General features: G+C 35.5%; 1 protein-coding gene across 3 annotated transcripts in view; it reads right to left on the bottom strand.

The window, feature by feature from the left end:
- The window catches only part of MMP16 (matrix metallopeptidase 16), a 300,135-nt gene that overhangs the window by 19,256 nt on the left and 265,706 nt on the right, over positions 1 to 15,173 (bottom strand). For all 3 annotated transcript variants that reach the window (XM_082719649.1, XM_082719648.1, XM_082719650.1), the window contains exons 8-9: positions 10,256 to 10,406; positions 2,974 to 3,089 (exon numbers count right to left, since the gene is read on the bottom strand). In XM_082719649.1, coding sequence (XP_082575775.1) covers positions 2,974 to 3,089; positions 10,256 to 10,406 — 267 coding nt within the window. The remainder of the gene's footprint in view (positions 1 to 2,973; positions 3,090 to 10,255; positions 10,407 to 15,173) is intronic.

Genomic DNA, 15,173 nt, shown 5'->3' with positions numbered 1-15,173 from the left:
AAGATAAAGAGTGAGTTCAGTGTTGAGGGATATCAAAGAGGGGGCTAGACCAGGTAAGGTCCAGAAGACATAGATATATTGCAGTTTCATCTGTAGTTTCTATTCACTTGTAAGCATTGATTTTCCCAAAATGCTTCGTTTGTCAGGATTTTACGAAGTTATTTTATTGTTATGTGAAAAGAAACCGTGAAATTCTGAATATAAGAAAACTTTTTTTTTCCTCTTTTGAAATTGACCCTTGAGGTGGGAAGATCATGGGGAAATGCTCATGGAAATATGATCTTGGCAGTCTCAGTCCTGTATTGTACAAAACAAAATTTTCACCTTTGTAAAAATTGATAGTATTTTATTAATTGTATTACTATAACATAAAAAGGATATAATTACATATTCTGACTTTAAAATAGTTGTTCAGAAACTGTTTCAAGGTTGTTTAGAAACTGTTTATGAAAGAGTTGATTCAGTTCAGAGTATACTTCCCGGCACAATTTCACTGATTTATACAGTATATTACTAAATATTCAGGTGGAAAAGAATATGAAAAATCATGGGGTGTGGGTAGCAAGAAGATTTTTTTTTATTATTTATATATATATAATTTTATAAAATATCTCAGGTATTAGTGGCCTTGTAGATAGAAACAGGGAAAATGAAAACCATTAATGTGATAAGGATTTAAGATTATGTGTACTGTGTCTACTTTTCCATCTTTTGAAATAATTTATTACTTATTTTATTTTATTTTTTTAAAAGATTTTATTTATTTATTTGTCAGAGAGAGTGATGACAAGTAGGCAGAGAGGCAGGCAGAAGGAGAGGGGAAAGTGGGTTCCCTGCTGAGCAGAGAGCCTGATGCGGGGCTCGATCCCAGGACCCTGAGATCATGACCCGAGCCAAAGGCAGAGGCTTAACCCACTGAGCCACCCAGGTGCCCCTACTTATTTTAAAAGTTATTTTTATCTTAAAAGATAAACTCAGTTTAAAAAATTAATAAAGGGGCGCCTGGGTGGCTCAGTGGGTTAAAGCCTCTGCCTTCGGCTCAGGTCATGATCCCAGGGTCCTGGCATAGAGCCCCATATCGGGCTCTCTGCTCTGCAGGGAGCCTGCTTCCTCCTCTCTCTCTCGGCCTGCCTCTCTGCCTACTTGTGATCTCTGTCTGTCAAATAAATAAATAAAATCTAAAAAAATAAAAAAAATAAAAAAAATAAAAAAATAAAATATTAATAAAGATAAGAAATTATTAACCAAACTTCCTAGAATTAATAACACTGCAGTTAAGATCTTGGTTGAATTTTCTTTGCATTATTTTTGTATGGTATGTGATAACTTTTATTGAAGACAGTTTAGAGCAGTGGTAAGACTTCTGTAAATATTAGCTAGAGTTGGTTTTATCTGGGCTTTAATAAACCCCTTTATTCTAACCTCAAGAAATCCCCTTTCCCTCTAGTTTCTTCCGTGGTGACACCTATAATTCATAGGGGTGATCTCAATTTTCTGCCTCCATGTGATCTTTTTTCACATTTCTTTTTTTATTTCTTTGTTCTTTTCATCCTCACCTGCATAGTTTGAGTTTGGGGCCCTATTTTGATCTGATTAATTGCCTCCAATGTGACTGCACTGTTATTTCCTTCATTTTCTTATTGATACCCTCTTGACAGCTATGTCTTCATCTTTATCTGTCCTCATCTATGGATTTCTGCTTTGATCACATAGGCTCTATCTCTTAACTTTTTCTGAACCAATAGAATATACACAAAATTGATAATTCTCAACAAGTGCTATGATCAGGGCTTCAAGTTTCTTTTTTACTTTGCCTCTCCCTGTAGCATTCTACATGTGGAGCACTATCATACAGAATATAGTATGTCATTTCATATAACAAGGGTCAAAATACAGCTTGTGTACTTTGGCTTTTCTGACTGGTGTTTATTGATCCTGGGTCACAGTTCCTTCAGGTGTTTACTCAGTGTATAGTTGTCTTAAACTCTGGCAATATGCTGATTGTTAATTGTAGTCTTCCTTGGTGCTGTTGATTTTTCATTCTCCTCCCATTTCTTCAATTAACTTTTTTGTTCTTTCCTCAACTGATGTATTTAATTTTGTTTTTATAAGTGATGTTAATTTTATTCTTGTTGCATATATGTTACAGACTTTTCATTTTGAGGACTCAAATGGTATATCATTTTCTTATGGCTCCTATTACAAATCATTTGATGGGGTATGTTTTTGTATATATTTTAGAATGATTTCTTTCCTTTGTTCTGGAATATTGTGTATAAATCCCATTTTGAATTATTATTATGATTTATTCCTATTTACTGATTTCTGAATGAGGAGAGAAATGTTGAGATTTTACATATGCCAACAGATAGGAGTGAATGGGTTCTCCCTCACTTGGCTAACTTTCCACTTAGGATCTGGCTGAAACTCAAATCCCGAGATGGAGAACAAGGAACAGGGGCAGCTCTCTGCTCTGCTTCTTGTTATTAAGCAATCATACAGTCACTTAGCTTGATTGTGTTGAGTTGGGATCTTCCCTGTTTGCTGACACTCTAAGCCAAAGGTGACATTGAAAAATTAAAATCTTCAACATGCACAATTGCCAGGTGTCTTTGTGTCTCAGCCCATATGTACAAAATACCTTCCTTGTGACCAGCTCTGTCCCCTGTATGTCTGTTACTAACTTTATAGGCATTTTGATAGAAAAATAGGTGATATTGCTTTGAGGGTATCCACACCCTCCATTTTTAAAAAATTGCCTCTATTTTTTCCTCATAAATTGAAATAAGCTGAGGTTAGAAAACATCTGGAGCATAATATTAAACATAAATCTAGGATGGATAGTTCATGTAAATATAATACACGATAGCCCTAGTATGGTACTTTCTAATGATTTAAATTAACTTTGTGAAAAATTAGAGTTCATTGTTGAAATAGTAAACTCATGAAATACATAATGCACGTGCTGCATACCATTTTCTTTGTGCACAAAGGCTCCTTGAGGAGATTCAGGGATACCTTTCCAGACTGTGATTGGTTTGGGATAGCCAGGATCCATGGTCTTCATTTCTTCACTGTATCTCCAATACCTAAAAAGGATAATAAAGAAAAAAAAACAAAACAAAAAAGTGCATAGGGAAGGAAATTATGTATACACAGTAATAGTATTCATTGACTCCTTGCCGTATACTATTGTTAACGGTTTACAGGACTCAGTAAAAACACTAGAAAGACAGTGGACACAAACAGCAGTCATTCTGTTTCCTTTCTTGCACATGTTAAAAGTGAGTATTGTTACTGTATATTTATTCAGTCTGTTAAAATTAATTTAAAAATTCTAGCTAAATACATTGTGCTTGCTAAATATATTTAAGTTATCACTAATCTATGGATAAATAAGAGGTTTTTATCATTTTTTATAAAACTTGCTTAGGCAGCAGAGCACTTTTTTTTTGGAATCATCTTTAGCAGAATCTTTATTTATTGATTCATTTAAGAAATATTTACTGAGTACCTTTTATGTCCCTGGCATATTTTAGGTGTTAGAGATACAACTTTGAACAAAACAGATATTCTCCAGCTCTCATCAGTCTTACATTTTAGGATATGTACGGTCATAGGCAATAAAACAATTTCTTAGTAAATACATACTGTGATAGGAGGTGTTAAGATTAAAAAACAAGCAGTAAATTTAGCTAGGAATATGGAGAAGCAATTTTAATTAGTGGACAGGGAGCCCTTTCTTTATCAGACATTTGAGCAGAAAGGAATAAGGTATGACACATACAGCTTTTGGGAGAAATACTTTCCAGGTAGAGGACTAGTTAGTAAAAAGTTACTGTGGCAAGCACAAACTTGGAGTACTTAAGCATCCACAAAGAGGCTAGGGCGACTAGGATTGAGTTAACATATGGAAGAAAAGGTCAGAGTGGGAACCAGAATCTAAGATTAGATAGACCTTTATACAATTGCAAAGCCTCTGGTTTTCCACTAAGGGATATGTGAAGCCAACATAGATTTTGAGCAGGGAAGCTTCAAGCTATGGCTTATGTTTGAAAGGAACATGCTAGCTGCTTTGATTTAAATAGACTTAGGGGGTAAAATAGAAGCAGGGATACCAATTCAAATGTCACTGCAGTAAACCTTGGACTAGAATATAAATTGTAGAGTTAATGATAATTCAAGAGATTAGGATATATTTTGAAGGAAAATCCCAAAGAGCTTACTAATGTATTGAATGCAGGATGCGAGAGGAGGAAGTTGAGCATAACTCGAGAATTGGGGCCTGAACATGTGGAAGAATAATGTTGCCATTCAGTAAGATAAGGAAATGGGGGAAAGTAAGTTGATTTGGTTGGAAGAATGACGAGTTTGGCTTTAGATCTGTAAAATTCAGGTACCTGCAAGACATCAAAGGGAAGAATTGTTGATGAGGCAACTGGGTATCTGAGTATAGAGTTTAGGGCAGGTCTTGACTGGAGCCCTTGGTGTATAGATAGGAGAACCAGATAAGAGGAAAGCTTGTGAAGAGTCAGAACTCTTGGATCCCCATGCCTTCCTAGAGTGGCCCATGAACCACTCCCACAGAACTGCTAGACATCCAATGAATAAACTGTAACAAGCCCTACTATCCTGGCTCATTATTGTTTAAAATGTTCTAAGAATTAAATGAGTTTATGTCTTGAATGTTCAAAAGAAATGACAAAACTGGAGTGAAACCATTGATAGTTCACAGTATATTGCATACTTTAGGCAGCCATATGATCTATGTATTATCTCATTTAATCACAATAAACCCATGATAGTCATCAGTGTCCCCTTTTAAGAGAAGAGAATTCTAAGAGGACAATGAGGGTTACATTTATAACCAGTTCTATCTGACTTTAGAAGTCCCTACTCTTGGGGCACTTAAGTGGTTCAGTTGGTTAAATGACTGCCTTCGGCTTAGGTTTTGGGATCAAGCCCCATATCAGGCTTCTCCCTCTCCCTCTCGTAGGCCCCCTGGTCTCTCTCTCTCTGTCAAATAAGTAAATAAAATATATATATATATATATAATTTTTTTTTTTTTTAGTCCATACTCTTTTCTCCAAGTGCACCAAATATGTTTTCCAAATTTAAATTTATGTAGCAACCTTTTGTCTTTTTTTCCACTAAACATCTCTTATCATCTGCTAAAGCTAGTGTTTTACCAACACAGGTTTGGGAAGTGACATACTTAATGCATTATCTTGGGATTAGGCACTTTGGCTGAAATCAGAAAAAAATAAAGTTTTTCTGGTCCTTTTTAGATTTTTTTTTTTTTAATTCTAGGCCTATGGAAGATTCTTATTCTTCAGAGTTATGGGGTTTTTTACATTAGGTTTTGCTGTAATTCCCTAGAAATATCCAGTCAAGTAACATCTGTAATATCAGCAACCATTCCATTCTCAAGGTTTAAATTATTTTTAATTTTTTTTTTTTAATTTATTTGACAGAGATCACAGGTAGGCAGAGAGGCAGGCAGAGAGAGAGGAAGGAAAGCAGGCTCCCCACCAAGCAGAGAGCCCGACGCAGGGCTCAATCCCAGGACCCTGGGATCCCGACCCGAGCTGAAAGCAGAGGCTTTAACCCACTGAGCCACCCAAGTGTCCCCCATTCTCAAGGTTTAAATGGAAAAGAGAAAAAGATTGTTTCAGGAAGTATTCCAGTAAGTAACCATAAGGCAGATTTTATCCAAAAAGGGAAATTTCCTCTTACAGGTATTTATTGCAGATTCTTATCTCAAGAGAATGAGAACAGATCTGATGGAAAGGTCAGGAAAATCTTCATGAAGAAGACTGAGCTAATATAAAGGAGATTGGGCCTGTCTCTTTGAAGACAAGTTGGCAGAATCATTAGCGTATTATCCTACCAATTTTGAAGTATATTTTCATTCATGTTTAGTTCATGGGAACATCTGGTTTAAAAATATTCCTGAATATTCTTTTTCACAGACCATTCTGTGATAAATATAGAATAATTAATGTGGTTGAGGTCGCCCTCAAAATTTCAAGATATCTTCTCTCAAGTAAATATTTCAGTGCAGTTTGCAATAGTCATATATATCAACTGGTTCCTGCACTTGACCACAGAGAAAACCTCTCAGAGAGAACTAGTCAAATGCCTTATTTTTGGATTCTAAGAAACATTTTTTCCCCCACATTTTACATCACTAAAATCAGAATGCACTTTACAATAGATACTGTATCAAGGTTTACTTGGTAGAGTTTTCCCCTCCATGATAGTTTAAATAATGCCATGTTTTACAATAAATACCATTTTTAGATATAAGCTATAACTTAAAGTAAGCGCTATTGCTAAGCTAGAGGTTTGGAACAATTAAAAATCCTGGGGACAATGGGATCACACCTGTATGTAATTTAAGAAAGATTAACTACATACTTAGAAACCAGGGTTGTTCTCTGAGAAGTAGTTGTAACAATGTTCATATAACAATACCAATAATTTATGTAGGTTTTTGTAGCTATAAAGTAATTTTTTTAAAAGATTTTATTCATTTATTTGACAGAGATCACAAGAAGGCAGAGAGGCAGGTAGAGAGAGAGGAGGAAGCAGGCTCCCTGCTGAGCAGAGAGCCCCATGTGGAGCTCTATCCCAGGACGCTGAGATCATGACCTGAGCGGAGGGCAGAGGCTTTAACCCACTGAGCCACCTAGGCGCCCCTAAAGTAAATTTGTACATACATTGAGGGATAAATCCCTCAACAATCTTCTATATTGCATATTACGGTGTTTTCTATGATCATATCCTAAACACAGATTTAGTATGTATGGTCTCTCAACTCAGTCAGTGCTAGAGCATTAAAAGATAATGATTTAGTCGCATTTGCTCCTTTGAAATGTTACAGAGTTGAGACTCTAATGCTGCTGGATTCATAGTTTAGCACATTACTGTTATTGTTTCCTTTGGCAGAGAATTCTTACTCTCTTGGTGCTCTCTCTCAAACTCTTCAGATATATTGCTCAAGTATAATTTTCCTTTTTTTCTCCTTCTGTTTATTCATAGATCCATTGACCCATCAATATTTTTTTGAGCCAGGCACATAAGATTCATAAAATCACATTTCAAGAAAATATAAATGGAATGTTCATATCAATAAGAAATAAAAACTGTCCATGTAATGGTATACAACATTTTGTTAAATGCTTTCTTTGCTATGAAAAAATATGGTAAAGAAAATTCTAGAATGCCATACTTTAATGGGATCTTGCTGGATACTGAATTCAAACTGAAAAAAAAGTGACTTCAAGGGTTATTTCACATGACCCAGCCATTTCTTCATCCTAGTTTGTCTCATTTCTGTACTACGAGTCAAGACTACTTGCTTCTCTTAAGTTACACTTAACACTTAACATATAGGATGACTTCTTTTTTTTTTTTGTACCCAAATAGTTAGAAAAAAAAATATACTTTTCAGAAACATTCTTAAACATGCAGCAGAATTGGAAATATTAATTTACACTGTGTTGGATAATTTTAAAAACATATATTGAGTAATTCATAAACACACAAGTTAAGCTGGAGAAAAGAAATTGTTCTTCTGTTTGACTATTAGTGGTAAAAATAGTAAAAACCAAAGTGGATCTAAATTTTGTCTTTCATTGAAAATATCTTAAAATTCTTAAAAGTTAAGCTTAGAATGAAGTATGGCAATAGAGTCCTGTATATATTTGTGAGAAGATGCTGACAGATGATTTAGAAACATAGCATTTTAGAGTTAAATGCTAGGAGGATCCAAAATGTATCCAAGTATCAAATTATAGTGTATTAAGAAAAGGGCAAGTAGGAATCTGAGGAACTAAGTTCCAGGCTATATGTAAAATAGTGAAATAGTGGAAATTTTAATCTTATTTTACAGATCTATTTAAAGAGCCATCATTTCAGCTACTCTTCTGGCTCTCTCTATACTTAGGAGATTTGAGGTAGGCCCCTACTCTTAATGATGTTTACCATTCTCTATTATGTACCTCAGACTGATCTTTCCACTGAGAAGCAAACTCAATTATCCAAGTACCTACTTGATTCATCCAGTTGGTATGTAAAATAAGCATCTCAATCTAAATATGAACATTTCAATCTTTTAATCCCCTTTCCCTGTATTCCTTCCCCTGTCTGCCCTATCTCCTGAAATGGCACCATCTACTCAGTTTTTCAGGTGAAAAACCTAGAATTTATCTTTAATTTTCTTTTTTCTCACCCCTAGGATCCAAGCTGTAACAAAGACTTGTTCTGATTACATTCAAAATATATCCTGTACCCACCCTTTTTGCTCTGTCTCGACTACTGCCATTGTATCCCTCTGTACTACTCCAACAACCTGCCAGTTATTCTCTTTGCTTCCCTCCTGAAGCCCATTCTTCATACAGAAACCATAGTGATGTTTGTGAAAACAAATCAGGTCATTTCCCTTTCCTCTTGAAAATTCTCCAATGCCTTTCCATTGTTCTTAGAATAAAATCCAGTGTCTTTGCTATGGTCTATAGGGCCCCATATAATCTGGTCCCTACTTACCTATTTGACTTCCTTTACCACTTAACTTGCTATTCTCTAGCCAGAATGTTTTAACTGATTTAAACATTCCAGTATTAATGTTTTTGCACACTATGTCATCTGCCTACAATATATTGTTCCAGACAGCTTCATGTGGCTGAAACTTCACCCGTTCAAGTCCCCACTCTAGTGTCCCCTTCATAAGTGAGGCGTTCTCTGACTTCCACACTAATTTTCTAAATGTTCCTTACCACCCATGATCTCTATCACATACTGTGATAAATCAAATTTATTTCTTTGTAGCATTTCTCAATGTTAAAGTTTCAGACTCATTTACTTGTTTACTGTTCACCATTGTCTCCTTTAATAGAAGTTAAGTGCCATGGGAGCAGAAGACCTGTTGTCGTTTCTAGCACAGGTCACAACACATATGCTCAAAATATTTTTTTGAATAAATGAATGAGGGTATGCCAGGACTACTATTGAAATCCTAAGGAAGTAGGAATTAGAGCTATTGAGAGTGGAAAAGACTGTCTCATAGTCATACTTCACCATGGAGTTGGATTAGAGTAAGATGAATTCCTACTGTGGAGTGTAATTGAGTGTGTCTATACATTGGGTAGGACATGAACAAGATTCAGGGCTGAAATATGGTAGCACTTGGACCAAATCTAATTTAAAGCTGTGCTTTGTTTGTCTAGAAAATTAAATAAATGATTCTGGTTTTGAGTGCTTTTCTAGTGTATTTGTACTTTCCAGTTCACTACAGTACCCATCATTTCCTACTATCGCCTTAACATACTATTGCTGTACCTAGTAGTTTATTTCTTATTTGCCCAACCCTTTAAAGCAATTGAGTACTTTATGCCTGGGCTAGATTATTTCTAAAACCCTTTCTAATCTTAGTCTTAGAGAAATGGAAACCTGTTAATCAACACCCATACCCCTCACCTGCCCCGCCACCCTTCTTAAGCAGAAATATTGCAGTGGGAGAAAAAGGAGAAGTAAGTAAGGACAAAACAATTTCTCTCAAAAATATACATAAAACATTAAAAATTGATAAGTATTAAAAAATATACAATATCTATAAGGAAGAAAGACAAACTGAATTCGTATATAAAAGTGACAACCAAATTGTTGTTTATATGTTTCAGTTAGGTAGTTTACTGTCTTGTCCATATACTTTTAATCTTGAATGAATATACTGATAAACTGTAATTTTGGAATTATAGAATTATGTGATATGAATTAATCTGCTTATAAAACATCTATGACTTATGAAATCATACATAAGATAATACACATGGAAATTAATAGCGTGCAAAATATAAAAATTGAACTTTTAATATGAAAGCAAAAAAAAAAGCCTTTGTGAAAGTGTGCTTTTCAAATAAAGTTAAGTAAAATGACAAGAAAACGTATTACAAGATTACATAAAGACTGCCTACACAGATTTATAAGCATGTTAAGCTTATGCAGAAGAGGAAGAACATCTACATTCAAAGGTCATATTATTTATGTATATACAGAGAGATTTATCTTGAATATTATTTAAAAATATGTTAAAAATATTTTTGATTTCATTAATTCTTGTCTTTATATTCACACAGATTCTTAATCAACAGTACATGTCTATTATAGAGTAGAAATATTAACTTCAGTTAACTAATCAGTTAACTATTAACAATCAGTTAACTATTTTCCTCATGTGAAATGTGTACTGACCTGTCCCCCTTGAAGAAATAGGTTTTCCCAACGTCTTCCCACCAAATGGCTGAATCAATACCATGCGGAGGAATTCCACTTCCAAGAGTAATCAAGTCGTGAGGATAACCGGGTTGAAGAGTTGTATCCTTAAACACCCAGTATTTATTACCTATATGAAATAAGTGCAAATGCAGAATACAATAATTTAATGTTAGAAATTAGAATATATTTATTAATGCAGTGTATTTAAAGTTACTTTAAATGAAATCCGTAAAATAGGTAATAGTCACATTTGGAATACAGATGTTGCTGTTGGAAGATTATCTTCAAAAGTGGATAAAATGAGTAACTATTTAGTAATAGAATTAGAATTTGTGAATTAATTTAAGAAATAAAAAAGATCTACAACTTGCATAATACAACAATTCTGAATCAAGAATCAGGATTTTTCCTCTAGGAATTAGACGTGCTATTTTTATTTAAGGCTAAATCATTACTGTGTTTTATGCATTCTATATATGCTCAGATTGCTTTATAACCTCTACTCTATTGAAACACATCCTCCCAACTGATCCTTTCCTATTACTATAAAATTCACAGGTTCCTTTAATCTTAATCATCCTTTTTCTTCTTCTTTTTTTTTTTTTTAAGACTTTATTTATTTGACAGAGAGAGAGAGAGAGAGATCACAAGTAGGCAGAGAGGCAGGCAGAGAGAGAGAGGGAAGTAGGCTCCCTAGTGAGCAGAGAGCCCGATGTGGGGCTCGATCCTAGGACCCTGGGATCCAAGACCTGAGCTGAAGGCAGACGCTTAACCGACTGAGCCACCCAGGTGCCCCAAGTCATCCTCCTTTGACCCTAGGCTCTCTTTTAGCTGTTGTGCTATCCCTCTTTTTAAAGAGTGGAAACCTAGGGGAGGAGAATTTTAACCCTACCCTTTTTTGGAATTGCTAGAGCACGGCGATATTAAAAAGAAGACAAAATTAGTCAGTTTTATTTCTGTTTTGAAATTATCTATAGACAACACACTTCCTCATGTTTTATGTCTCTGGTAGACTATGTCTACCACTTGAGTAAGCCTCTCAAGTAGTCTATAACCATTCCTCACACCTACTTTCTAGTGAAAGTAGATTCCTCACACCTACTTTCTAGTGAAAACTTTTGTTTTTGAGTCAGCAATGTCTTTCAAGGAAACAGTTCTCTAAACTTACCTATTGACACAGTTGCCCACTTAAAGCACTTCTCTCTAAGCTGCTAGAAAACCATTTTGGGGGGTGGGGTGTCTTTTCTCCAGTTTTTCCATTCTGGGCTTCCCCCCACCATCAGTTCTGTTTGTCTCCCTTCAACCCCACACTCCAAGTCTTCTTCCCCTGGTCCTTCTGGATCTCTCTGCAATTAGTATCTCTTATCACTAACTCCTGGAGTTAACATCTGGTAAAGTAAAACAGTTAATAATCTATTAATATCTGACAAAGTATCCTATGTTCTTTTTAATAGAAGCAAACCTTACTTGTTAGAGTATTTCAGTACTACCCCTAGATGAGGACTAGGATAGTCTATAGCATTCATATTACACCTTAAAGAAATTAAAAAAAAAAAATTAAAACCATGCTCCTGCCTAAAATAACACAACACAAAGCAAAAATAACATGTTTTCAGACTAGATTTAGTTAGGTGTCTCTAGTTTGTAACAGGAGTAATCTTATTTACTTCAAGAGCTTCTACTACCATTTAATATCATTTTTTAAAAAGATTTTATTTATTTATTTATTTGACAGAGACCCAGTGAGAGAGGAAGCACAAGCAGGGGGAGTGGGAGAGGGAGAAGCAGGCTTCCCACCAAGCAGGGAGTCCGATACAGGGCTCGATCCCAGGACCGAGGGATCATGACATGAGCCAAAGGCAGACACCCAACAACTGAGCATTGTTTTTTAAAAAACAACATTTATTGAGTCCCTTCAGAGTCCTAATTATCATGTTAGGTACTAAGGACACTAAAAGGAACAAGACAGACCTGATTACCGTATTATCATCACATTCTAGTAGATTGGGCAGATGAAAATCAAATGTACACAAATATAATTGTAGTAGTTGAAAAACTACTGAATGCTACAAAGGAAACATGTCAGGGGCTGAGAAAAACGAAATCCCAACGGGATAATTCTTTTATGTAAGGAGATCAGAAAAGCCTCTCTGAAGAAATAAAACTTAAACCAAAATTTAAGGAAAGAGAAGATGATATCTATGCATTGAATGTCAGGAACAGTATCCCAAGCAAAGGAGTTTGGTGTGATTAAAAATGAAAAGATCAGTGGAGTGTAATGAACAAGAAGAAAGTGGTACTGGAAACGTATATGGTAGCTTTCAGTCTTATTTTGAGTGCACTGGGAAACCATCAAAAATACTAAACTAATGGAGTGGTATGATGTGTTTTATATTTACAAAACATGATTTTTTTTTTTTTTTTTTGTCTTTTGTGGAAAATGGACTATAAAGAGAAGAATGGAAATGAGAAGACCGGTCAGTGGTCTTTTGTAAGAATTAATTGAATCATTCATTGACAACTTAGTACATTTACTAGGCAATGTTTTAGGCACTGGAGATGTAGCAGTGAATAAAAAGGGTAACATCTCTGCCTTTTGGAGCTTAAATTCTAGTGAAGGGGTTTGGGAAAACTGACCTTAAACAAGGAAACAAAGGTAGTTTCAGAGAGAAAATTATTGTAAAGATACAAAAAAAAAAAAATACATTAATGTAAAATTGATGGGATTAGGTCGGGGTGTTGCTTGTACTGGACACAGAAAAGACCCCTTTATTCAGATGACATATGAGTTGTAAGTTACATAATTCAAAAAAGCCAGAACAGTGAATATGGTTTGGAGGGGTAGAAACACCAAGGAAAATGCTCTAATGGGAAGAACCTTGTTAGAGAGGTAGAACACAATGTTGTAGGAATGTGCTAAGGACAGAGGCAAGGATAATGTGGTCTCTGTCAAAATCTAAACTTTATTCTAAGTGAAATAGGAAGCCACTGGATAGTTAAATTAAAAAGTTTCTGCTAATAGCCTGAAACAAAGTCACAGCAATAGTGGTGGAAGGAAGAAAATGGAGTCATGACACATTTTAGAGATGGCACTGATAGACACCGCTTTCAGGCTGGCTGTGGAGAATTTAAAAAAAGATAGTATCAAGAATATCTTCAAGTTCTGACTTTTGTCAACAAAAGAATAATAATTATATAAAATAAGCCAAAGAAAACTGGGATATATGAGCTGTAAGGGGTTCAAATTGAGAGTTTGAGATGTGAAGTAAGAAACCGGATATATGAGTTTGAAGATAACAGTTTGTAAGTTACAAGCATAAATATGTTATTTACTAATTTAGGATTTGAAGAAATTATCCAGGGAAGACTATATAGAGAAGATGAAGAGGAACCAGAATTGGGCTTCTAGAAATATACGGCCTTCAAAGAGACCACAAGAGAAGAGGGAAGAGTAGGCAAATGCAAAGGCCGCAGAAGAGGCAAGAAGACTAGTCACGTAAAAGAAAACCTTAGAAGCCAAAAAGAGAGTGTTCATAGATGGCTGTCTCTAATCCAAATAGCTCTTGGGAGCCAAACAGTATATATAGCTACCTACTGGGATTTTCTACAAAGCTGATCCACAGGTTCAAATCTGAACTAATCACGGGACCTTTCTTCTTGTTTTCCCTATTTAGGTGGCTGGCCTGCTAATTTCTCAGTGCATCCCAGCTGAAACCTCCCTGTTTATTATGTTTCATATCTGATGGATCATTACATTCAACCGCTTTGATTTCTAAACTTTTCCTTAAACCTCTCGCCTGCAGTCAATTCTTATTGCCACGGACGTAGGTAAACTTCAGCTACCCCTTCTAAAGGTAATTATTCTGTTTACAAGCTCTGAAGTAGGCCCCACTATTCTCCATATCCTCTCTATATATTACCATCCAAGACGAGAGCCAGTCAAAATTCTGCAGAGTTATGGATCATAGGTTAGGCAGATGAGCAGCGATGAACAGAGCCATTCATTTTTCTTTCTTGGGAATGTGACCCAGGGAATATTGAGAGACATTCCCACTTAGCGGAGGGAAATGCCTATTCATTACATAGTATGAGGCTTGAAGAGCCATGATGGCCATAGACAAGTGTACATTATGAGGATGTATAAATTGAGTAACCAGAGAGGGGAACCAAAAGAGAAAAGAGAATGGAGCAGAAGCAAAGAACAAAGGTACAAACAGGAGAGAGACCAGGAGGCTTTTTAGAGAAATGGCAAGTGTAGCCGGTTCTTGAATGACTTTCTGTCACATACCTACCCCTAAGCTCCATTAATCTGGTTGGGTTTATTTTTCTTTTAACTGAGTAAGATTGTTCAGTATTAATTTTTGGCCATCCACACATCACACAAGGTATTATGTGCTTGAGCCCCCAAGTCTGTTAGCCAGAGTCGTCAATCATTCTCTAGATGAGGACAAGACTGCTGTCTTCCATCCCTGTGTCTTAAGAGCAACACTTTTGTTTTCTAGCTTACAGTATTTCAGTAACCTCCTTTCTTCTCTCCCTGCCTTCAGTCCCACTTTTATCTATCTTCCATAAAGTCATTAAAATGATCTCTCTAAAAGGCATACCTGATAGAGATAAGAGAGATAAAATTATCTCTTTTGTTTAAACATTTCAGTGGTTTACCATTGCATTCAGCATAAAACACAAACGCATCCATATGTCATCTCAAGGTTCTTCTCAATGAGTCTCTTATTTCATCTACATCTTATTTATTTCCATTTCTGGAAAATGGGTTCTCTTTCAGAACTTGGTTTAACATCATTTCTCTGGAAAGCAGTTCCTATATGAATAAGGTAGGCCTCTGACATTGCCAGAGTATGTAGTCTTCTCCTTTACCATATTAGTTAGTACACTT

The sequence above is a fragment of the Mustela nivalis genome, assembly GCF_964662115.1.
Source record: "Mustela nivalis genome assembly, chromosome: 2".
Classification (NCBI taxonomy): domain Eukaryota; kingdom Metazoa; phylum Chordata; class Mammalia; order Carnivora; family Mustelidae; genus Mustela; species Mustela nivalis.
The sequence above is the reverse complement of the archived record's forward strand: the minus strand, read 5'-3'. Positions and strand labels throughout refer to the sequence as shown.